The following is a 26,819-nucleotide window of genomic DNA, read 5'->3' as shown; positions in this document are numbered from 1 at the left end:
ACATATGTTAACGCAATCATTTCCACATTTTAAGTGAAATTCTGTCAGCATTAAAAACTGATTTGTACTCAGATATTATGATTTGATTTTACCACCAGAAGTTTACGTCAAACAGAGAAAAATGGCAAAGTGCCAAAAAGGGGAATGTGAACTAGAAATCACCATGAAATATAAAAATGAGCATTTTTATAAACATATGTATATAGTTACAATAATCAAATAAGCCTTCCAGTCTTCAGAATTGTTACAAAGAAAGGAAATAAAGATTCTCTGATGGCCAAAGCATTTTTCAAAGTACATTTTCACTTTCTGATGTTTAATAAACTCTTCATTATATTTCAGATAAGAAAGAAGCAAATTTTGTCTCACAAATAAATTACCAGGTATGATATTTCTAAAACTGACTGCATTACTAGGCAAAATTCTTCAATTCAATTCACTGATGTCTTTTACTGAAGGATGCATTGGTTTGAAAATCAAAGACTTACGTCATCCAAAAAATCAATCAGTGAAGATGAGGAAGAAGAAAAGGAATCCTATTTAACGAATACAGCAATAAAAAATAGAAAATATGGATGAAGCAATTTAATAAGAACAAATAATAAATCAAAAATTTTGTAAAACAATTGAAAGGCAAATGACATTAATTCAAATAAATAAATGAGAAAAGCAGTCATTGGCATTGTTTGTCTAGAAACTTAGAAATCCATTAATTACTTTTAAAAGTGTGGTTCTTTTTCCTTTTCCCAAAGGAAAGAAATATAATGCATACATTGTGCCCAAAATATAGTAAGATGAAGCGAATGGCAAATCATTAATACTCAAATTAAACGAAGCACTTTAGAAGGGTAATAATTACAAGTGAGTAGCAGAATCTCTTGGCCTCTAGCTGTTCCCACTGGCATGGAACCTCTCTGAGAACAGGACTTAGTGAATTTGGTCACTATTCTATCTCCATCCAGCACCTAGAAAAGTGCTCTGCATAGAGACTTGTAATTATTTAACAAAGATATAATCACTAACTTGAATTTTCTGAGACAAAAATATACTTTATATCAGAAAATTGTTTTTTTTTCCCTTAAAGCATTTAAGCCCCAAAGGAGGACAGTCATAGAGTCACTATTTCGTTTATTATGGGATATACTGCCTAATACACTCTATGTAATACTTTTAACAAAAAGTATTCCTATTGTAAACTTCTAAAATAATTGAAAGGATTTGGAGCTAGACCCAGCATTGCCCTATTGTGAGATTTGACCTTTTTCACTTTTTTTTTTTTTTTTTTTTAATTGCAGCTCTATGCTTGGGACAAAAAAGAAAAGTGTCAAAATTATTTCAAGTGTTTGGATTTGTTCTGCCAGCACTCAGGGGAAGAGATGAAATTTCTTTTAAATGTTATAACTCTCATATTTAGATCTTTCTTAAATTTTTCTTAAATACAAATGTGATTATAGTTTCTATTAAGAATGCAGAACATACTCTTTTCCTAACACGTTTAGATTCTAGGTCCTTTCATGTGGGAGGCAATAAAACAGTTTCATTGAGAATGAATTTCAAATCACAAAGTGAATTTTAAATGGACCGCAGGGAATACTTGAAAAGCTTAATACTTACTTCAAATTGATCCAGAGCATCGGTAGGCGTATTCAAAAATGCCAAGAAAGAATGCTGTGAGTCTTGGTGCTCTATACCTAGAAGACAGCAGCAACTTTTTTTAAAACTAGAACAGTTTAAACTAATTCTAATGGATAACCTTTCCTGTCTGAGTCTATTAAGAGCTGTTTACAAGCTACCATATTTTAAAGTTGATCAATACTATTAACTCTACATGTTTAATAAGCTATATTACTGTTTCTTGGAATACCACTTAACAGTTATATCAGTCTCCAGGACATATTTGTTTCCTGACTTGAGGTATTGAATTTCTTTCTTTTCCCATATAGCACATCATAAGAAACACAGTAAATCCTGGTAGACTTGGGAGAATTTTAAAAACATGGTTATGTCTGATTTTTCTCAGCTAATTTTATCACCAAATAAGGTTTCTGTTTTGAAAATCTCTTAGCAAACATATAGTATGCACTAATATAAATAATCTCTTATAATAATGTAGTGATAAAACAAATGTATTTAGTTATGAAAAAACATTTGTCAAGGCCTCAGTTTGATTTCAGGTATTGTTTTATTGATAGAATAAATCACTCACACCCTAGTTTTTCTCAGGTAAAGTTTTAAAAGTTGATGCCTATTTGCTGGTTATGGTATTAACTTCAAATGCATAATTTCCAAAATAATTCTTAAAATACGTATATAATGATAAATACTAACGAGGAAAAAGCAGAAACAACCAAGCACCCATTTTTGATTCCATATCCTTAGGAAGTGACATCAACTAATTTGTGTGGCTTTCATACTACTCTCTAATAACAAACATCACAGATGCCAGATGAGGCACTATGTTCAGAAATTCATCCAGTCAATAAATATTTACTGAGAGCCTATTATGTGCCTAAACCTTGTCTAGATACCGGGATATATTAGTAAACATAGCAGAAAAAAATATCCTTGCCTTCATTATATAAATATGATATTATATTTAAATAGTATAGTACATTATGTTACAACATAAAGTAAAATTTTATTATTCTACAATGTTCTAAATCCAAATAAAAGTTATAGGTTAACATGCTTTCATAAAGCAATATGATTAACTTATTTCTTCTGCAAGTTTAGATCTATTCTAAAAATGATACAGTTAGTGTTAGTCACACTCTGCACTGGTCTCTCTTCTGTATAAACTGCCTTTAGGGCTACAGGTCCTCCAGGTCTTACATATTCTTTTTCCTCTACACCTTAAATAATGCAGCTCCCTTCCACTCTTCATGTTTGAAAACTCTGCTTGATTCTCAATTTAATGTGAAGCCTTGTGCTCAGTGTGAGTTCCTAATTCACTTCTGCTGGGTTCCTTCCTTTCCTGTTCACTAGGAAATTCAACAGACAAAAATTTTTTGAACATCTACTACTTTTAAGGGTTTTTCATGTCAACTGGTTTATGTGATACCCTCTCTTTCCCCCACAATTTTATTTTTTCTCCACAATTTTTAAAAGCAGATACAGAGACCCAACAAGCTAGACATCACTGTGTCACAGGTCTGAGAAATAGGGGAACCACATAATGTATGCATAACGTAAAGCCATTAATTAGTTCACTATTCACTCAGGAATACTGACTTTGCCAGGACAATGAATTTCTTTCTTTCTTTCCTTTTTTTTTTTAAAAGTAGGTTCCATGTCCAGCATGGAGCCCAATGCAGGGCTTGAAATCACGACCTGAGATCAAGAGTAAGATGCTCAACAGACTGAGCCACCCAGGCACCCCAGGATAATGAATTTCTAGTAACTGCATACGAGAGATCCCCTCATTGAGAAAACAACATTCTGAATTTCTTTTTATTAAATCCTCATGTTCTTAATGCCCACATTATGGAAAGGAAGTTTAGGAAGTTCCTGTAATAGCCGCCACGCACTTTGAGTTACTTTTCACGTTGATGGAAACATGCGCAGGTAATGCTTTCAAGAAAATGGGAATAAATCCTGAGAAATCCCGCAAGGCAGGCGGTTTAAGAATCAAACGTGGAAGAAAACAATGAAGTGCCAAAACAGTTCGTCACTGTATTGCCTTCTAACACAGAATTAGATTAATCTTTAGTTACTTCATACATTGTTTTCTCAACTACCGTGGAAGTGAATCCTACACCATTTGAAAAAGAGTATAAAGTATAAAAAAATAGTTTTTTTTCCAACCACAAATATCTTATTTGTGAAATTATCCACGGCACTGAAAAACAAAACAAAACAAAACAGTCCAATTTATGGCAAAGTAAGTTTTTCTGTTACTATCAAATCTTTAAGCCAGGTATATTAAGTACAACACAAGGACTCTGAGACCAGTCTAGCGAGAGTGAGTATCACATACGCATACACATATCCATCAGTGAGTACCAGCATGGTTAGTGTGAACAATTTTCCGATCTCCCTGTACGCAGATGCTCGGGTAATAAAATACATTCACAACAGAATAAGCCCTGATTGATGCAAAACACATTCTCATACCCTTTTCAGATCTAAGCTCTTCAGTGTCCTTTATCAGTTGTTCGATTTCTGAGAGTAGCTCCAAGTTCTTCTTCTCTGAATCTTTTAGTTTACTTCGGTAAGGGAAAAAAAGGAAAAATGTCATTATTTTTACTGCTGGTTAGTGAGCCATCCTACAGTATTTAGTCAGAGCTTCCTGGTTTAGTCAGTCCCATCAAGTCAGGGAAGTCAACCCACCACAGGAAAGACAAGTCCTGCTGGTCACCTACTGCTGCACAAACCAATTTCTACTACAACACAGCCAGACTCATTCATTCACAGATTGTCTTTGGCTGCTTTTGTACAACAGCTCAGTTGAGTGGGCAGAGACAATATGGCCCGCAAAGCTGAAAATATTTAGTATCTGGCCTTTTATAGAAAAAGATGCTGACTCGGAACTAAATGATTTGAGTTTAAAATGTCATAAAATCAGAGGTTAAATTAAGGATTTTGTTAGACTCTTCCACAGAGAACCATGAAAGTGGACCATTTTTATGAGTACATCTGTAGTTTCCAGTTTTATTCACAGTCTGGTTTACGAGCAAATGTGCAAACACCTATGTCCCAGGCACAGGAAGGCAGCTCACACTTGTTCTAACTGCAACACAGAATGACATTCAGCAGCTCTTTGTGCTAGGATCGATTCACATTCTCCAGGAAACATTCTCTTGCATTTTCAATGTCATCCTAGCACATTTAAGCAAAACATATTTAGTTTATGTCTGGATTATTTGTAACAAGAGTTTATAATTCAGTGGGGTGCCAGACAGCTGACCTTTAATTGGATTCAAAACATTAATGATTACAGTTTAAGGACTAAGGCTTCACACCATTACAAATGGAATTTATGGGACTATATTTCTTTTCACGATGAATGCCTCTGGAACTCTGCTATTCCAGCACCAAATGGATTTTTCTATTTATATGTTGATTTGTAACACAAACTTTCTACTGTTTCTCTATATCACCAATATGGACTTATTCTTGAACCATGGGTACAATTAAGATTTTCATTTTATCATTAATTTATTCAGAGTATAAGTTGCTCTACTGTTGTAATGAGGCTTGAAGGAATGGCGTTATCCAGGATTATCTCAGACTGTGGAGGAATATACTTTTTCATAAAGCATAAATGAATAGGAAGAAATAATTAGAATTTGTTATACTATTATGAAATTTATTATCCAGAAAACCTCCTTTGTAAAAGATCTATGGTAGAGGCCAGAATCCCCAGATGACTGTATTTTGCCCGGAATATATGTTGCTTTTTTATACAAATATGACACTCTTGTAAAGGAGAGAATTTTGAATTTAATGGAAGAGAATTTGAGAGTCAAATAAATTTTACCAATAAGGGGAAAAATAAATAATAAAATAGTAATTAGCACTATTAATTCCACTTTATGGACAAGTCAGAGGAAAACAAGGTTATATTAAAATCCTGTATCTGCAAATAAGGTTTGAAAACATCTATTCATTTTCAAATGTTCATATATTTTTTGGATATTACTTAAAAGAAAAAAGCGATACATATGAAATAAATAAGTAACTTCTCCCCAAATACTTTTTGACCACCTTAGAAATTATTCTAGTAGACTCTATCATTCAACCTTACCATTCTGTGATGATGTTAGCTGCTTTAACTTTATTCAGCTCTTCTTGGATGGCCTGTTTAGCTCTTATTTCCGCATCCAGAGCTGACTGCAACTCCAGTCTAGCTGACATATCCAATTTTGCAAAACGACGCATTTTCCAGGGCATATCCTACCAAATAATATAACTGTTGTTAGCCCCATCTTATTTTTTCCTTAATGTTTAAATTCACTAATGCAAGTAAATTTAGAAACTACTTAAAAGCACTACTTTCTCTGATCACAGAACAGATCTGAAACACTGCTTGTGAAAATATATTATTTTTCTCTAAATTCAGAAATAATTGTAGACCCACACATAAAGGAGTTTATTTTTTCATAATTATTATCAATAACGGCTACTATACAAGTTACAGTTAAGCAGTGATGTGTTATGACTTCCTCAACTGGCAAACACTTGGACTAAGTGAATTCTCATGAAAAACCTTCCAGGGAACTAAACCCTAGACAAACTGATAAAAGTGTTCCAATTTATTATAGTGTGTTGAGCCTCCCTACCCACCCCTTATGGTAATTCTCCAGGCAAAATGGCAGAACTTACTGTTGCTCGAGCACCTAAGCTGGAATTTCTCAAAGCTTCCAACTCTTCAGTCATTTTAGAAGCTAAGGCCTGGAGATACCCTCGTGCATCCTTTTCATCACTGACCCTGGAATACATACACATATAGATAAAGGACAAAAGTAACACAAACAGAAAAACCTCAGTGAGAAATACAGTGTTTTTAAAGCCTCATACAAGAAATAACTGAAATGTCTTCTTTCAAAATGTCTACCACAGCACTACTGCCTGACAAGGGGGAAGAGGTTTACTAAACTGTTTCAGTTACCTAAGAATTAAAGCTGGCCATGTTAAGGAAAGTTCAAATGACTTATACCTGATAAATTAGTGAAATTTCACCCTTGAACCAAAGAATACTCTTTTAATCTAATATTAAAAACACACATATATACATGATTTCTAAAGAATATTAAGATTTCTCATTAATTGGGTCCTGCCATTTTATCTTATGAAAACAAAACTCATCATTTTAAAAACTAAAGTACCCTATATTTAGAACGTTTAAAGTAAAATATTCTGCAAAAATCAGGGTTGTACTGCAATAAAGCTCCTCTGTTTTCTAAAATGGTCAATAAAATACCAACCAAAAGATTAAAGCTTACTGAAACTCGTAACTGTCTTACAACTATCTTGCTGATGCAACTATTATGATTCTAGACAGAAGTATTTTCAATCTGTATTCAATGACATTCTACATTTCAGAATTTATCAAGAGTAAGTTTGTATTTTATTACATCTCCTTCAAAACAAGGGCAAGACAAGGATAAGGACTGCCAGCATATGAAAATCTATAAAAGAAGGTCCTAGCCTAAAGAAGAATGAAAACAATTAGTATATAGTAAGCTATAATTGGCACAAAGAAAAAAAGAGGAGCTGAAGTCTGCTTAGAAGTGTATTCTAATACACTCTGGGAACACTATTTGCCTTTGGGAAGGCTGGTTGTTCTCATGAATACAATTGAGGCCACTGAATAGTAATGAGGAAAATATATTTCAGGTATATCCATAAGTATCTGATGCAAACAGCAGACAAACTGAAATCCTGAACTTGGCTTTAACATCTTTTAGAATTTCAACTCCTGAGGAGTCAAATTTATATATCTCTATTCATATATCTTAAAAAGAGGCCCTTTAAAAGAGATTTGGTTCTCTTTTCTCTTAGATGGGAAGGTGTACTGGAGGACAAGCAAAAGAATCTAACAATAAAAGTGATACAATCATTGTAAAAAGCTGCCCAGCCTAGTTTGTTACGTATCTTTAGGCTCTATATACATGTATATATTTTCATGGCATTTTAAAGGAAAATGATTTTAGAAAATATTGTTTGTGTAGTGGGAGGCAGTTTCCTTTAAAATTCCTTAACTTTGGTTATCACAAATGACCATGACCTTTTGATTTAATCATCCGATCTACAGTATAAAGAATAAGTGGAGATGAAGGAAGATTACCTTTTATAGAGTACCGAGAAAGACACTTAAGAAAACTGTATTATCATTGAAAGGGCCAGGCTAATCGGCCCAACCAGCATCGCTTTAGCGCCCTACCACAGCCGTGTTGGCTTATGCATCTTCCAGCAGGCTTCCTTAACTCCGGAAAGCGGTGACTTCTTGTACATGCCTGTCATGCTGTTTAATGTTTCAAGTAAAAACCAATCTCTTGTAATTTTGTTTTTATTTGCATGCTGAATACCTTCACATTCCCTGACCCATGTGGTCTCCCCACTAAGTCTCAAGTTTTTATTAAAGCTATATCTATGTTCTTGGCTACAGAAAATAAATGAAGGAAAGGGTTTAAAAAAAAAAAAGAAAAAGAAAAAGACGGGTCAGTTACAAACTCCTGCCAATGAAGTTCAAGTGGGCCCTGGTCTCCTACAATTCCTTTTCGGAATCACTGCTATTTGTCTGTTTCCAACCTTAATCCTTAAATTCTCACTTCCCACAGCCTAGCACCGTCTTGCCCTTTCTTCTAGGCCATCTGGATAAGCTGACTTGTGCCCATTTTAACTTTTTTTTTTTTTTTTTTTTAATTGTAGAGGCAAGTAAGTCCCTCACCTTTTCTTTGGCCAAGTCATTTAAGTGTATTCCTCATCCCACATATATACAAATAATTACCTTCTCTGAAAACAGCTTATGTTTTCAATTTCTTCATTTCCATTGACTACTGTAAACATATACAGATGTTTCCTAATCCAGAGAGGTTCCTGTCCTAGTCCCTCTCCCTGACATTGTGATACAACTCCTATCCAATGACCCTAGTATATAACCCCTCACTCACTTGTACATACTTTCTCAGGTCTGATTTCCACTTCAACTAGTTTGCTGAAACCAGTTTATTCAAATAACTACTCAACGATACAAGGCCAATTTCAATCTATTTTATTCTTCTGCCATAGCTAATCCTTTCCTCCCATGCTCTTCCAAATAATTAATGCAGAAATAGTTATTAATACCACTGCATGAGGCATACAAGGGAGACAGAGAATATCTATAAGATATGGTCCTTAAAATGTCAGGGAGGTAGGACACACACAACAGGGTGACTAGAACTTGAATGAGTCAAACAGACCTTGGTTCAAATCCTAGCTCACTGCTCACCAGCTGTGGGACTTGGGCTAAGTCATTTACCCACTTCTAGCTTTCTGCTATCTCACCTACAAAGTGGAGATAATGATCCTACTTCTTAAGACTGTTGTAATAACTGAATGAGAATCCCCTATGTTTTCAGCCCAATGCCTGAACATACTATGTTGTAATCAGTACAAGCTATGATTATCCATAAATGAAGATTAATGAATGAGGAACAGTTCAAATAATATGAGGGAATTTAAATAAATGAAAATAAAAGTGTTATTATTGATATCTGACCCTTTGCTGATTATGAATACACCTTCCGAGCTGCCCTCTACCTTCTATATGCTGCCCTTACCATATTATCGTTTTGTCTTTCCTCCTTAAAAAGTTCTCAACAACTTCAATGGCTTTATTGACTAGGGATCAAATCCCCAAATTTATATGCTTTACCCACAATCTTTCTGTACTCTCTTCAAAAGTGCATTTCTGTACTGAGGAGTCTTAAAGATAAGCCCTGACTCTCCAACAAGCAAAATAACACAAACAAAATTGATTTTATCTTCTCAAAAGTTGGCTCCTTCTCTGACTTTCCTACTTCAGTGATACCATCATCTTCTTCTTCTTCTTCTTCTTTTTTTTTTAAAAGATTTTTATTTATTTATTTGACAGATTACAAGTAGGCAGAGAGGCAGGCAGAGAGAGAGAGAGAGAGAGAGGAGGAAACAGGTTGCCTGCTGAGCAGAGAGCGCGATGCGGGATTTGATCCCAGGACCCTGAGATCATGACCCAAGCCGAAGGCAGAGGCTTAACCCACTGAGCCACCCAGGTGCCCCGATACCATCATCTTCTTAATCTAACTCAGAATTTCAGAAATACGAATTCTTCCTCATCTCCTGATCTTCCTTCATAATTAAGTCCTATAAATTCTTCTCCCACAAGGTCTTTTCTATTTATTCAGTTTTCCCCAAACTTCCCTCCATGTCACCCTGAACACCACTGTAAGAGTTGTCTTCCTAATGCAACATCTAATCAATGCCAGTATCCTTTACAAAAACCCTCTTATTCTTATAAATAAAGTTCAAATTCTTACCCATTATTCATAACTATAAAGTAGTAACTTCACTCACCATCATATTTTCTACTGTTTTATATGAAAACACTGAATCAGTCAACCTACATATAGGACCTGTTATTAACCTCAGGGTTTTCAGAAAATTCATTATAGGTTCAAATGATTATCCCCAACTTTCTCAAGCACCCAGTCTGAGGTAACTCTACTCCATGCTCCCATAGGAAAATCAGTACTGTGTAATACACGGGGTAACTTACATATAAGTCTCAAAACTAATCTCTAGATCTGGTCACATTAGTTTTTAAACTTTTCAGTGTTATGTTATAAGCTGCTTGAAGGCAGAGTACTAAATTTTATAGGCTATCCTACCTTCTATCGTACTGAAAAGTGCATTAGCTTGTTTTGTGGCCTAATATGTGATCTATACTGGAGAATGTCCATGTGCACTTGAAAAGAATGTATATTCTGCTGTTTTATGATGGAAGGTTCTGAGTATATTTGTTATGTCCCTCTGGTCCAGTGTGTCATTCAAAGACACTGTTTGCTTGTTGATGTTGTTTTGATCATCTGTCCACTGATGTAAGTGGAGTGTTAAAGTCCCTTACTGTTATTATATTACTATTGATTAGTTTATGTTTCCTATTGTTTTATGTATTTGGGCACTTCTATGTCTGGTGCATATTTATGACAGTTACATGTTCCTGTTGTATTAACTCTTTTATTATGACACAGTACCCTTATCTGTCTATTATAGTCTTTGTTTTAAAGTCTACTTTGTCCAACAGAAGTATTGCTACTCTGGCCTCTTTTGACATCCATTTGCATGATAAATGGTTCTCCATCCCCTGCAGGTGTCTTTAGGTCTAAACTAAGTCTCTTACAGGCAGCATATAGATGGACCTTGTTTATTTATCCATTCTGTCACACTATGTCTTTTTATTGGAGCATTTAGTCCATTTATAACCAATGTAGTTATTGATAGATATGTATTTATTGCCATTTTGTTATTGTTTTGTGGTTGTTTCTGAAATTTTTTCTGATCCTTTATTGTCTTTCTCTTTCATGGTTAGCTCATTTTCTCTAGTGATAAATTTGGGTTTATTTCTCTATTTTTTGCATGTTTATTAGTGGTTTTCGACACATGGTTACCATGAGGTTTTATATAACCTCTTCTGCATACAGCAGTCTATATTAAGTTGACAGCTGTTTAAAAGTTTGAATCCATTCTTTTCTCTTCTTCTCCCCTTGTTTTGGTATATGCTATTATATTTTGTATCCTCTTTTATAAGTTTTTTGACCTTTTTTTTTTTTTTACAACACTACTCATTTTTTACTGCTTTTCTGCTTCCTATCTTCATATTGTCACTTCTGGTATCTCCTTTCCACTGAAAGTCTCCTTTAATCTTTCTTACAGAATTGGTTTAGTGGTCATGAACTCTTTAGTTGTTTGTCTGGGAAACTCTTTATCTCTCCTTCTATTCTGAATGAGAATCTTGCTGGGTAGAGTATCCTTACTCTAGGTTTTTGGTTGCAGATTTTTCCCACTCAGCACTTGGAATATATCATTATCACTCCCTTCTGCCTTGCCAAGTTTCTGTTGAAAAATCTCCTGCAAGCCTTATGGGTTTTCCTTTATATGTTACTGACTTCTTTTTGTCTTGCTGCTTTTAAGATTTTTTCCTTAACAGTTTATTTTGCAAATTCAGTCACAATCTGTCTTGGTGTGGGCCTGCTTTTGTTGATTTTGATGGGAGTTCTCTCTGCTTCCTGGATCTGCATGTTTGTTTCCTTCCCTAGATTAGGGAAGTTTATTGCTATTATTTCTTCAAATAAATTTTCAATCCCCCATTCTAGCTCTTCTTCCTCTGGGACTCCAAAAATACAAATTTTATTACATTTGATGGAGTCACTGAGTTCCCTAAGTCTATTTTCATTTTGTGTAATTCTTCTTTCTTTTGTTCAGCTTCACTGATTTGCATTACCTTGACTTCTGGGTCATTAATTCATTCCTCTACTTCTTCCAGCCTGCTGTTCATTGTATCAAGTGTGTTTCTAATCATGTTTATTGCACTCCTCCTAATTCTTTTTTAAACTTTTATCGTTGTGGTAAGGGTCTCAGTGGATGTCCTCCATGGTTTTCTGAAGTCCACTGAGTATCTTTATGATCATTGCTTTAAAGTTTCCATCAGACATATTATTTGTATCTATTTTGCTTAGATTTCTGGCCATGGCTTCATCTTGTTCTTTCATTTAGGATAAATTCTTCTGCCTTCTCATTTTTTTTTTAAGTCTCTGCCTTCTTCTCTATGTTAGAAAAGTCAGTTATGTCTCCTGCTCCTGAGAGTAATGGCCTTATGAAAAAGGGGTCATGTCATGCCCAGGGCCTGATACATTAGAGAGTGTCTCCAGTGTGTGCTGCTTGTGCTCTGTTATTGTATTTTGGTTGCTCTGTCCTTCAAGCCAGTCGTCTACAGAGGGTCTCCTTGCCTGCTGTGGGCAGTGTTTGATCCCTGGCCTGAATGTAATAAGTTTTCACTATGTTTGCTTTGGTCTGCTTGTGAAATGAGACCTATCACCACCTCCACTGGACTGGAGACCCTGTAAAATTGCCTGGTCAGGAGACATAGTATGGGCAAGGGTTTGTGCTAGTCTTTGGGGAGAGGGGGCACCACACTACAGCTAAGGTAAGTGTGACCGAGAAGGGCAGTTCTACCAGAGCAGCTGGGGGTGGGACTTGGTAGAGCCAAGTTAGGCAGCCAGTATCTTCCTACAGGTGGCCTTGTGTTTACGCTGAGGGGCCAGGGAGAGAAATGGTGCCACCAGTTCCTTTTGTTCTGAGAGAGGTCTCTCCATGAATGCGGTCTCTCTGGGCTACACTCCAAGAAGAACAAATAACCTCCCTGCTGTGTGCCCAGGCACTCTTCAGATTGCTGTTTCCACGCCATCTGCCCCTGGGTTGTTTGCCTGCCTTCTTTCCAAGAGCAGTGCAGTACTCTCCAGGTTCTATTTCAGCCAAGCCTGCTGACCTCTAAAACTCCAGTCTTCAATTCCTGCTGGTTCCAAGAACTCATGAAATTTAACCTCTCTCATTTTCAAGACAATGGCTATGGGTAGTGTGTTCTCCTTGTGCTGTGTGTTCCTCCCTCTTGCCCTTCTCTGTGACTATGGGTACCTCTCCTCTGCAACAGTCAGGATTTGTTTCTTCCCTTAACCATGCCTCCACACTTCCTACCTTCTTCAATGTGGTCTCTTCTCTCTCTTTAAATGTGGAGTTTGTTTTGTCAGTCTTCGGTCCAGTTTCTGGGGGGTTTTAGTATAATTCATCAGTTATCTAGTTGTATTTGTGGGCCAAGGTAAGCCTAGGGCCCTTCTACTCCACCACCATCTTCCTGTCTCCAGCATTCCTTCTTTTTTTAATATAGCAAGACTGAAAAACTCGAAAGACTCTGAGATTCTTGCCTTGTTAAGCAGGGACAGAATGTCTCAGATTAAACATTCAAGTAGGTAAGAACTCTGAGATCAGGGAGTATACCTTTTACTTTTACCTTATTAGATTTTATTAATTAGTTATCTAATACCGTAGTGTGTGTGTGTGTGTGTATATATATATATATATATATATATATATATATATATATATATTAGATTTTATTTATTTATTTAGAGTACAAGCAGGAGGAAGGGCCAAGGGAGAAAGAGAATCTCAAGCAGACTCTGTGCTAAGTGTGTGGAGTCTGACAGCATGCTCAGTCTCACGACCCTGAGATCATGATCTGAGCTGAATCCAAGAGGTGAACACTTAACTGACTGAGACACCCAGGTACCCTAATATATTAGCCCATTTCTAAATAACAGCTTTATGCAAACTGATTTGCTTGCATTCCTGATTTCTTCTGCACATTTCACTTGAATGTGAAAAGCCTAAAATGAGTGTTTCATGGTATCATGTAAAAACTTTCACCTTAATACTTCCTACTAACCCTTTTCCAGAGAATCTACATTTAAAACTTCTTTACTGGGATTCCTGGGTGGCTCAGTCATTAAGCATCTGCCTTCAGCTCAGGTCATGATCCCAGGGTCCTGGATCAGCAGGGAGGCTGCTTCTCCCTCTCCCACTCCCCCTGCTTATGTTCCCTCTCTCACTGTCTCTCTGTCAAATAAATAAATAAAATCTTAAAAAAAAATAAAGCCGCTTTACTTTAGTAGAAACACTTCCCATTACATCTGAACCCATCATGTCTATTGCTGGAAAAGATCAGCAGTCTAGGAACTGGGGCTTTGGCCAGATCATCTTTTTCTTCTATCAAGTCATTTTTAGCAATAGTTTAATTATACATTTGGTTAATTAATAACTGAGTTATAAATTTTTGATACTATAAACTTGGCTAAAGACTAGAATGAATTTGCTTCAGAAATGCAGATTTGATGAAAAGGACATAAATTTAACATTAATGAACCATTAATGGTACTATACTGTTTGGGACACAAACAATTTCTTCAATTTGGGCATTTTCATTTAGCTATGCACTGTAGAGTCACATTCATAAGCCAAAATGAATGAACATAAGAGCTCTGTAGTTCAGTCTATATCAAAATACTTGAGTTATTTGGGTAAGATCACTTAAAAAGACAGTGTTTATCCACTTCTGACTTAAGATGGAGGCTGTTAGTCTGCAATAAGTAGGAAAATGGAAAAAATGCTTAAAGAACCAAAATAAGATTACAAGAAACTAAAATTCCCAAATGATTGGTCTATATCCATAAAGAAACTAGTTTTCATAAAATTAAACATCCATGTGCCAAAAAGAATAAGAAAGTTGAAAAGTAACTATAAAAATCTAAAAAATATGTTTTCCTTAGAAAATAAAGTCCCTGTTGTGTTCAATTTCCTTCATGTTTTATAGAAATATACACATTTTTATAAATACCAGAAATATTTGATGAAATAATGAATGTGAAAAGTCACTAAGGTAATTCATTCTACATTGAATCATAAGAACTTAAAGAATAGTTAATAAAATGAAACTGTAATCATTTGCGTTTTTATGGTGACATGTGCATCAACCTTTTGTAATTATGAAAGAAGATGACGGCATATCTTCAGGTTCGAAATTTTTCTCTAGGCTATTTCTTAAAATAATTACAAATATAGCAATTTTGTTCTTAGAAAGGAACCTATAGCTAGTGAATGATTTTCTTCGGTTATTTAAGGACCAACCGTCTTAATATAACATTTTCTTTTCTTAGAAATAACAGCTTTCAATGAAGCTGTGGAGAGTTGACATCGGATACTTGCTGCAGCTGGGGAAAAGAAGAACATAAGAGAAAATACAGAAGGAAGCAGATCAATAATAAATAACAGGCCATTAATAAAATTATGTTCTTCAGGGAAACATTTTTCAACTGGAATTCATGAAAACTTCGCCATATGTTCAAATCACCCACAAAAAACACATTTAAAAAGAGCACTCACCACTGAATTATTTCTGTGATTTGTGCTTCCCAATGTGCAACAGATTCTTTCTTGTCTGCTAGGTCTTTTACCTCTTCTTCTAACTGCTGGTTGCGCATACTTAAGTTCTCATACAAAGTTGTGAGCTGAAAGACAGTTTTAAGACACTTGAAGATACATGTGACTTTCAGGAACAGGAATGCAAGGTGCTCAGATGCTGCCTGTTAAATCTGATTACTTACCATATTCCACTAAAAAATGCTTGTCTTCCTATTTCTTATTATATACCCTTCTGGTCACTGAATTTGGTAACATCAAATATTCTGAATTCTCCTCTGCCTTTGCTTTCCCCTTACTCCCTATTCTGAATTCTTACATTTGTGAACTTTCTCCAGTTGCCTCAAAACTCCCCAGGTTCAACCAGTAACAACATCTCTCATTTTTGTTTTGTTTTGTTTTGTTTTCTTTGTCTGTAAATGTCTCCATGTCGTCCTCTTCTTAAAATAAAATCTTATATAGAATTTCAAGTATATAGAAAAATGGACAGTATAAGTTAGCTCACATGAGCCCACGGCCAACTTCAACAATGCCAGTCATTTCATTTGCATCCTGTCTTCTTATCCCTTCTTCCTGAATTATTCTGAAGTGAATACCAGACACCTATAATTTTACCCATATATATTTCTGTGTATATCTCTTGCAAATAAGGCTCTCTCTTTCAAAAGATAACAATATAATTATACTTTAAAAATTTAATGAGTTTCCTTATATCATCACATAGGTAGTAACTATTCAAATTTTTAGTTATCTCGAAATATCAAAAAGCTTAACAGTTTATCATATTGAATCATGATACTAACAAGTAACCACAGCTTAATGGTTCCTGTATCTTGTAAGTCTCTTTTATTTATAGACTCTAGGGGTCCATTCGGGCCCCTATACTAGAATACCAGAGATTGGATAGTTCAAATATGAAGCATTTATTTCTCACAGTCTAGGGACCAGAGAGTCCAAGATCAAGGTGCCAGCAGATTCAGTGTCTGGTGATGTCTGTTGTTGGTTCACAGATGGTGGTCTTTGGCTGCGTCCTCAGGGGGTGGAAGGTTTGAGGGGCTCTCCAGGGTTGCTTTCATAAGGATGATAATCCCACCATGAGCGCTCCACCTCACTACCTAATCACCTCCCAAAGGCAACATCTCCTCCTACAATCACACTGAGGGGTAGGTTTCAACATGCAAATTTTGGAGGAACACATTCTGTCCATAGCAGTTCCCCTCCAGCACTTTTATTTTTCTTGTAATTTATTTGTAGAAGAAAACAGGTTGTCCTGAAAAGTTTTCTGTAGTCCTAATTTCTGCTTTCATTTTTGAAAATCATTTTTTGCTGCATAGGATATTCCACATTGGCAATTATCCTCCAGCACTTTGAAAATGTCATTCCGTTTTATTCCGTTTTGATCCCTTTTTGGATTTCATTTTTTTCTATTGGGAAGTCAAGCTTCAGTTTAACTTTTACTCATTTGAATATAATGTGATTTTCTTCTCCGGCTGCTTTCAGGACTTTCTTTGGTTGCTGGTTTTCAGCGGTTTTTCTATGATGTCTCTAAGCGTGATTTAATTTCTATTTACCACCTTTAGGGTTTGTGGCATTCCTTGAATTTGTACCTAAATGTTTCTCATAAGTTTTGGAAAATTATGGGCCATTAATTCCTCAAATACTGTGTTATGTCACAGACCATCCTCTCCACCTAGGAAAGCAAGTATTTGTACATCAGATCCTTTAGTCATGTCCCCTTCATCTTTATCATCTTTTATGTATATCCATCCTTTTTAATCTCTACCCATACTTTAGTCCAAAATTTTTTTACTTATTCACTGTTCTCTTCAGCTCTTTCCAGTCTGTTGTTAAAATCTTCTATTGGGTATTTTGGTTATTTTAGTTTTCACTTCTAGATGTTCTATTTGACTCTTTTGTATATATTCCAGTTACCTGCTTAAATTCTTTGTGTCTTTCATTTTCTATCATACAGTTATTTTAAAATCTCATTTATGAAAATTCTGATGGGAATCCCTGTGGGCTTGCTTATACAAACTAATTTTTTTCATTTTTTCTTTCCTTATTTTGTTTTTGCTATTATATTTTTACTCTTGGTTTTCACTGATTTAGTTTTATCTCCTGGGATGCATGGTAACTATTTTAATGTATGCCACACATTTTGTATACAAATTTTAGGGGTAATTGGACACTTTGTATAGCATTTTCCTGCAGAGAGTATTTACCTTTACTTCTGGCAGGCATTTAGACTCAAGATAGGTCAGGTATTGAGTTACTTGGAGGCTAGGTTTCAGTCAGTGAGAGGTTTCATCTCTTTCTGGTTCACTCATATTCCTAAAATGTAGCCTTTCAATGAGTCCAACTGAAAGCTTGTATTCAACTCTTCAAACTTGTGTGGCTGTGGAATACTGTGCTCAGCTTCCTGGATCTTCAGCTACTGCTTTCGTATCAGCAAATGCCTCAAGGGAAAAAATAGCATTGAGTGCTGGGCTCATCTCCTTGCATTACTCCTCTGCAGGATCTTGGTCAGTCATGACGGCTGCCTTCTTTTCTCCCTAATGCCTTCCACAAATAAATACTGTAGGAAATAGTCCTACCATATTAAGGCAATTTTTAAAAAAATCCAGTTCTTGGTGAGGTGGTGGGTATGATATAAACTAATCTGTCATAGTCAGAAGCACAAGTTCCTGCTTTAATAAGTTTTTAAAAATTTGTGATAAAATAATTACATTCAATTTTTATTTCATGGTGACAGTTTTCTGGTAAATGCTCAATCTGCATTAGTTATTACTATTCTTTTCTTGCTTTTGGGTATGTTTATAGAAATATTGTGCTCCTGTGTTCATTTCTTTTTGATTACTCAACCTGAAGAAGATGGGTTTTTCCTAGAAAAGCTATTTACAAGTTTGTGGGGATGAGTGGTCAGGTGATTAATTTTCTGTGTTAACCTACTGGGCGCAGGATGGCAACACACATGATCAGACATTACTGTGTGTCTGTGAAGGTGTCTCTGGATGAGATGAACATTTGAATCAAGAGACTGAATAAAGCAGACTACCCTCCCTAACACAGTAGACCCAACCAGTCAGCCAAAGTCCTGGAGAATAAAAAGGTTGACCCTAAGGAGTAAGATGAATAGGAGGGAATTTCTCCTGCCTACATGCCTTCAAACTAGGAGGTTGGTTTTTCCTGCTTTTGCACTCTTACTGAAAGAGCAGCTCTTCCTGGGTCTCCAGACTACAAACTACAGATGTTGGGACTTGTCAGCCTCCATAATCAGGTGAGCAAATTCCTTACAATAAATGTCTTTACACATACATATGCGTTTGTGAATATGTGTATATATATATTTGCATACATATATACGTATGTGTGCGTATGTTTAACTCAGTTACTAATACAGGGTAAAACATGTTCTAAGTCAAGGGTCTGCAAACTTTCCAATGCGTTAGATAGTATATATTTTTGGCTTTGTGGGCCAGGCATGGGCTCCATCACATCTTATTCTTAGAAAAACTTATTTAAAAGATATGTAAAGGGGTGCCTGGGTGGCTCAGTGGGTTAAAGCCTCTGCCTTTGGCTCAGGTCATGATCCCAGGGTCCTGGGATCGAGCCCCCCACTGGGCTCTCTGCTCCGTGGAGAGCCTGCTTCCTCCTCTCTCTCTGCCTGCCTCTCTGCCTACTTGTCATCTCTGTCAAATAAATAAATAAGATCTTTAAAAAAAAAAAAAAGATATGTAAAAATTCTTCTTAATTCATGGGTCATAAAGAAACAGTCTCAGGGCTGGATCTGGCCATAGGTCACAGTGGGCCAATTCCCCCATCTAAATTGATCAGGAATCCTAATGACCCAGGGTTGTTCTCAGTTTTTGGCCAGTACTTATGTGAAACATAGACATTTTTTGGCACAAGTCACAGTACAGCTTTATTTCTCCCCCTCTACCAAAGAAGCACAGCTGTAATTCCCTGTTTAATCCTACCTCCAACCTCATTGTCTTCTCAGAAGGCAATGGGGTCCAGAGAAGCTATTGATGCCAACACATACTCTATATACCTGTTGATAATAAGGGATTTCAGTTCTGTACCTCAAGGTGTGCCACTTAACCTCTGAAAAAGTTCTTTTGACAGATATAATTTACATACAATAGAATTTATCCATTAGAAGGGTAATGGTTCAAGGATTTTTAATAAACTTATACAGCTATGAAACAATCACCACAATCTAATTTTGGTACAGGAGAAATTTCCCCACTGCTGGTTTGCAGTCAGTCCTAGCTCCCAAACTGAGTTCCAAGCATCGGTGATCTGTTTTCTGTTTTTATACTTTTGCTTTTCCAAGAAATTTAATACCAATGAAATCATACAATATGTAGGTTTTTTGTCTTTCACTCCCCAAAATATTGAGGTTCAACCATAGTATCAGAAATTCCCTCCTTTTTTCAGCTGAGTAGTATTCTATTATATGGGTAACAGTAAACTTCATTTGCTCATTCACTCACTAGATGATGAGCATTGGGACTGTTTACAGTTGTTTGGTATTGCGAATAATGATGCTATGCACATGCATACAAAAGTCCTTAGAAGGACTCTGTTTTCAGTTTTCTTAAATATCTCCAGGAATTTCTGGGTCATGTGGTAAGGGTATGCTTACCTTTTGAGAATTTCTTAAACTATTTTCTAAAGTGACTATATAACCACCTGATGCTCCCACAAGCAGTGTAGAGTTCTAGTTCCTCCACATCCTTGCCAACAGTTGGTATGGTCACTCTTGTTGATTCCACTCATTCTTGATGGTGTATAGCTCTATGTACCTGTGGTTTTAGCTCACACTTTCCTAATGATATTGAACATCTTTTCACTTGCTTGTCATTCATCAATCTTTCATGAAATGTCCATTCAAAATTTTCCCCTATTTTTTCACAGGGTTGTTTGCATTATTTATTATTGGGTTTTAAGTTCTTTCTATATTTTGAATGTGTTTCTTATTAGGTAAATGATTTGCAAATGTTTCTTCCTTATCTGTGTATGTCCTTTACTTTTCTTAATGTTGTATTTAAATTGTAATGAAATACAATTTATCATTATTTTTCTCTCATGGTTTATACTTTTGATTTATATAGATGAAATCTTTGACTAACCCTAAATTGTGAAAATTTTCTTCTACGTTTATCTCTTATGTTTCACTTTATGATCCACTTTAAGTTAATGTTTTTATATGGTATAAGAATTTAATTTTTCACATGGATATCCAAGTGTTGCAGCACCATTTGTTGAAAAGATTATCCTTCTCCCAATGAATTGCTTTGCACTTTTGCTGAAAATCAATTGGCCACAAATATGAGGGTTTATTTTTAGACCATTACACTATGGTTCCATAATACCAAAACTACCAGTAAGTTTCAAAAGATTGTCAGGTAAATCCTCCAACTTTGTTGCAAAAGGCTATTATAGGTCTTTTATATTCCCAAATAAATTCAAGGATAAGCTTCTCAATTCCAACAAAAAAGTCTTATCAGAATTTTGATGGGGATTTCCCTAAATGTATACAGTAGAGGAGACTTGAGGTCCTAACAATTCCAAGTTTTTTGATCCATTAACCGTGTACATCTCTCCATTAGATTTTCCTTCATTTATCTCAGCAATGTTCTGTAGTGGTCATCCTCTGGTTAATTCCCAGAGCTCTGAAATGGTTGTTTTTTGACAGTTATGTACACTTTGAAATTTTTTTTCTTGAGAGGATTCATCAATCTCTTCATGTTAGCATAGACAGAAGTCTACCAGCTATCTTTGAAAAATTTTTTGCAGATGCAATGTCTTTACTAATTAATACAACACATTACTTTTCATTACTATTGCTTTTGACAGTCCTTCCAACTAATCTGTGAGTGATGTCAGCTAGATATCTGCAGGAAGGAGAAGAAACACAGCTTTTGCAAGACCATGTTACAATAGTTATAAGTAGTTTTAAGTAGACTTTGTTCAGTATTAGAGAAATGCTAATCTTTTCATTATTCCTAAATAAAAGCAGAGCCAGACTGCATGTGTTCAAATTCCATCTGGCCACTCCTGGGTCCTCTGATTAGGAAAGGAGTCTCATCCCCCTCCCTCTGCCTCAGTTTCCTCATCCATAAAATGGCAAGAGTAATAGTGTATACCTCACAGAGTTTTTGTGAGGATTAAATTATATATATAAAATAACTTAGAAGAGGATCTGCACTTAGTAAAGTCTACCCAAGTATTTGTTCATTTTGCTTATTTTGGGAATTAGAAGATTTTACTATTTGTACCTTGACATATCTGGCTTATAATATGGAATAGCATAGTACAGTATAGTACAGAATACGGAAACATGATCATGACATTTTAAGTGAAAGGCATATTAGAAAATGGAATGCATGTATGACTGCACCTACGTAACTATTTATACAAACAAAACCTGGAAGGAACATATAAAGTTAAAATATTTGTTTTGTGGTAATGAGATAATGGGTAACTTTATATAATTTTTATAATTTAGACTTTTTGTTTAATAATTTAAGAACAGGGTACAAATAATATTTTTCTTTATGGGAAGCCATTTACTTTCCCTCCCTAACATACATGGTTAATTTTATTTACAATAAGTTATCTTTTAATAAAAAGTGAAACTTAAAAGAGTACCTGGGTGGATCAGTCAGTTAAGCATCCAACCCTTGATTTTGGCTCAGATCATCATCTCAGGTCATGAGATCAAGCCCCACCCTCACTGGGCTCTGTGCTGGGCATGGAGCCTGCTTAATATTCTCTTTCTCCCTTTGCCCTTCACTGCTCCTCCACCCCTGACTTGTGTGTGCTCGCTCTCAAAAAAAAAAAAAAGAAAAAAAAAGTGAAACTTATGAGACTTCTGAAAATATCAACAAACTTTTTTTTCAATTTCTTTTCTTTTTCCCTTTTTTTTTTTTTTTTTTTTTTTGAGAGAGAGAGCATGAGCAGTGGGGTAGGGGCAGGTGTGGGGTAAGGGGTAGGGGGAGAGACAGAATCCCAAGTAGGCTCCATGTCCAGCATGGAGCCTGAGTCTGAGCTTGATCTCATGAACCCTGAGGATCATGACCTGAGCTGAAATCAGAGTCTTATGCTTAACTGGTTGAGTCACTCTGGTAGTCCTTTTTAATTTCTTTCAAAATTTTAATTTTTGGGGGCGCCTGGGTGGCTCAGTGGGTTAAAGCCTCTGCCTTCGGCTCATGATCCCAGGGTTCTGGGATTGAGCCCCGCACTGGGCTCTCTGCTCGGTGGGGATCCTGCTTCCTCCTCTCTCTCTCTGCCTGACTCTCTGCCTACTTGTGATCTCTCTCTCTCTGTATAAAATCTTTAAAAAATTTTTTTAATTTTTGGAGTTTAAAAATGTGAATATGAGAATCTAGTCATAGTATTAATTAAATAAATTTCAAAATTAACATAATAGTTGCTTTCTAGCTTCTATACTAGAAGTTCTGTTGAGAAGAAATTCAGCTCTCTTCACTCAGGTCCCAGACAGAAGAGCTGGTATAGCAATGACAAAAGTATTCTCTGGTTATCCCTCTTAATGAAGAAACACGGTTCAAATTAAACCAGAGAATGAATGAACAGAAAGAAACAGTGAAGAGGCTTAATCACGGTGAACTGAGAGTTAAAGAGGAAGAGAAGCAAAGGCTGTAAAAGGAGCAAAAGTAGGGAAGAGACTTAAAAGGCAGCAGAACCCAGATCCATCTCTATTTCTCTGGGAATAAATAATTCCTTGTTATCATTTGTCATTAAATATTACCCTACCATATGAATTTGCTCTCAAAGTTCTACTCATCCTTCATCATACGTTTCAATTTAGCAAGAAAAGGTAATGTCCTATTTTTATTAACTTAGGAGACAGGCTTTTATTTTTATTCTTTGCATCTCATCACAATCATAAGAGTATTGCTCACAAATTCTCTCCAAATATGTATTTCTGATATAAACTCAGTAGAACTTTATGGTTACTAATAAAATAAAACCAAGGGGTGAATACAAGATTTGCTCTACATACAAACTGATTATTAAGTAATATAATTTTTCTTGAACTATATGCATTTTTTACTAGGTAGTTTGTTTAGAAACTATATGCAGAGGCCTTCTAGAGTTTAATTACATTTCTTACATCAAGGTTACTCTTAAAAGAACCTTAAATTCTGTCTAATAGACAAATAATATTTAATTTTATAGTCATATTAGTCAAACACATGAAATAACAATTATGTGACCTATTTGGATAAAACTCAAATATTGTTATTTTATTTTAGTGGAAATAACTAAGAATTACACGATCACCTTCACATATTTTTCATACTTTAAACATTCATACTACTTACTGTCTCTGCTACCTCTAGCCACTTCTCACGGTGTCTGTGTATATAAGTTCCATAAGACTTTACAAAATGGACAAATGGAGTTGTTTCCCAAATACTTTCCAAGCAAACAAACAAAGTCATTATTAAATGTATAAAGAACGAAATAGTCATGGGGAAAGTAGTGAAAGAACACAAGGGAACACAAGGGAAAACAGAGAGACAATAAAGAGTCTCTCTTTTATGACTACTTAGTCATGGTCTTTCAGTCTCTTATTGGAATAACTAATAATTGAACAAAATACTTTTATTGGAGGAAAATCCTAGAAATTATTATAAAACACAATTACCCAAACATTCTTAAATACAAATAAGATTAAAACGTCTAGAAAATATTAGAATTTTTACAACTGTTTGTTAAGAACTGATGAAAGAAATGCAGAATAATGGCAGTTCAAGAAATCTGCTACTAAACGGAAAACTATTCCTTTTAAGTATTTGACATTTTGTTCTAAATCTGGCTGAATGGTTCTGCTCTTTATTCAAGCTACAGTGGTTTAGGCAGAGTTCGTTTCTCTAGATTCCTAACTACCAACAGTATTATTTCTAGCTATTAGTTTTCCCTCATGAACAGGACAATAGAGTTGTCAAAACTTCTCCAGTTTGGCTTAAATGTTCCTGCTCTTGCCAAGGATCACCTTACCTCCAACAACCAGGAAAGAGTAAGTACCAAATATGGGAGAAAAGTGTGGAGAGTTGATGGAAAGTGAAATAAAGAACAGAGGCTTGAAAAATAAATGGGACAAAGAATATGATGAGATAAGCAAAACCCTCTCTCCAGAACTCCCATACAGACTGTTGTGATGAAAACTCGCCTGTACCAACCCAACGTATAAGGAGAAATATTAAACCCAAACCGGCCATCAAATACAAAATTATCTACAATTTCTATCAAAGTGCTGAACATTTAGCATGTGCTCAGGGAATAAAAACTAGGTTGTATCACTCACCTTATCAAGTTCACTTGTCAGTTTTTTATTTTCTTCAGTTAATAATACTTTTTCTCGTTCATACTGTTGTTTGAACTCATTTTCAAATTCTTCCCTTTCACTTTGACTAACGATTCAAAACATAAGAGGGGGAGAAAGGCAACGGAATTAAAGTTAAAATAACATATCCTCGATTGGCTACTGTACCATGTGTTTTTAATTCTGAAAAATTACATATCTTAAACATACCAAATCCCAATCTTCCCCTTTAAAATTAAAAGTCACATTCCTTTCAATTCACTGACTTGTCTGCCTAACAATGGCTACTTTGCTTTTCATTTGAAAATCTGAGAAGACATCTGTGATTTGTAGACTTCATGACTGTGCTCACCTTATTTGGTTTTATATGTACCAGAAAGTATGGGAAAATCAAGAGGTTAGGGAAAGAAGGGAACACATGGGCCCCAACATGTTTCCTTATACTCAGCTCAAGATTGTTAGCAAACCCTCAGTGAAATTTCCAATAATTCTCTTGACATATTCAGCCCTTTCTTCCTTCTTACCTAAGTACCTACCTATACACATATGCATACATACACAACAAATTTAGTATTATAAAACTTATTTAAAATTATAGTTCTGAGAAGCACAATTGATTCACCCTTAGAGGTAAACACAGTGCTAACAGACTTTTTGGAAACCACCTAATGGACAAAGAGGAATCAGTTTTCAAACACTGAGTTGAAATGCAGATGAAGAGGCTTCTTATATTCTAAACAACCAAAGGGTCAATGAAGAAATCAAATAAATTAAAAAAAAAATACGAGAAGATAAATGAAAAATGAAAACTTCATGGTCCAAAATCTTTGACACAGCAAAAGTAGTTCTAAGAAGGAAATATCCAATGATACAGGCCAATTCAAGAAATAAAAAGCTCAAACAAACAATTTAACTTTATGCCTAAATTGGGGGAAAAAAGACAAATGAAATCTAAGGTGAGCAGAAGAAAGGAAATCTTAAAGATCACAGCAGAAATAAATAGGGATTTTTTAAAAAAACCTATAATGAAACTAAGAACTGGTTCTTTGAAAAGATAAACAGAACAGATAAACCCTTACACCCAGACTTATCAAGAAAAAAGACTCAAATACATAAAATCAGAAACAAAAGAGAACTGAACCACAGAAATATAAGATAAGAGAATACTATGAAAAATTATATGCCAACAAACTGGACAAACTACTTCTAGCTTTTCTGGGATAAATTCCCAGAAACATACTATCTTCCAAACTGAATCAGGAAGAAACAAAAAAGTCTGAACAGACCAATTACTAGTAACAAAATTCAATCAGTAATCAAAACACTTCCCCAAAATAAAAGTCCAAGACCAGATGGCTAAACATGTGAATGCCACCAGACATTTAATGAAGAGTTAATACCTAACTCTTCTCAAACTGTTATAAAAAATAGAAGACGATAGATATTTTCCAAATACATTCTATAAGGCCAGCATTACCCTGATACCAAAACCAAAGATACCATTAAAAAAAAAAGAGAACTACAGGCCAGTACCCATGATGAACATGGATATAAAAATGTTCAACAAAATACCAGCAAACCACATTCAACAATATATTGAAAGGATCATTCAGCATGATCAAATGGGATTTATTCTGGAATATAAGGATGGTTCCATGTACACAAATCAATCAGTATCATATACCACATCAAGAAAACAAAGGATAAAAACTGTGTGGTCATCTTAAAAGATGAAGAAAAATCACATGACAAAATTAAACTTTCTATTCATGCTAAAACCCTCAACAAAGTGGGTTTAGAGGGAACACACCTTAATAAAATAAAGGCCATCTATGAAAACCCCACAGTTAACATCCTCCATAATGAAGAAAAACTGAGAACTTCTCCTGTAAGGTCAGAAATAAGATGAGGGTGTCCACTTTCACCACTTTGATTCAACACAGTACTAGAAGCTGTAGCCACAGCAATT

At 35.3% G+C, this 26,819-nt stretch overlaps 1 protein-coding gene across 15 annotated transcripts in view; it reads right to left on the bottom strand.

Moving 5' to 3' along the window:
* Positions 1 to 26,819, bottom strand: part of CDC42BPA (CDC42 binding protein kinase alpha) — a 329,438-nt gene that overhangs the window by 65,030 nt on the left and 237,589 nt on the right. For 9 of the 15 annotated variants that reach the window (XM_032317331.1, XM_032317318.1, XM_032317322.1 and 6 more), the window contains 6 exons: positions 24,833 to 24,938; positions 15,457 to 15,581; positions 6,325 to 6,430; positions 5,747 to 5,895; positions 4,114 to 4,205; positions 1,615 to 1,691 (listed from right to left, as the gene is read on the bottom strand). In XM_032317331.1, coding sequence (XP_032173222.1) covers positions 1,615 to 1,691; positions 4,114 to 4,205; positions 5,747 to 5,895; positions 6,325 to 6,430; positions 15,457 to 15,581; positions 24,833 to 24,938 — 655 coding nt within the window. Of the gene's footprint in view, positions 1 to 488; positions 537 to 1,614; positions 1,692 to 4,113; positions 4,206 to 5,746; positions 5,896 to 6,324; positions 6,431 to 15,456; positions 15,582 to 24,832; positions 24,939 to 26,819 lie in introns of all 15 variants that reach the window. The other 6 variants (XM_032317316.1, XM_032317323.1, XM_032317320.1 and 3 more) reach the window with 1 other exon arrangement.

Source organism: Mustela erminea, chromosome 17 (assembly GCF_009829155.1).
Source record: "Mustela erminea isolate mMusErm1 chromosome 17, mMusErm1.Pri, whole genome shotgun sequence".
Taxonomy (NCBI): domain Eukaryota; kingdom Metazoa; phylum Chordata; class Mammalia; order Carnivora; family Mustelidae; genus Mustela; species Mustela erminea.
Note: the sequence above shows the minus strand (reverse complement) of the source record. Positions and strands in the feature narration are given on the sequence as shown.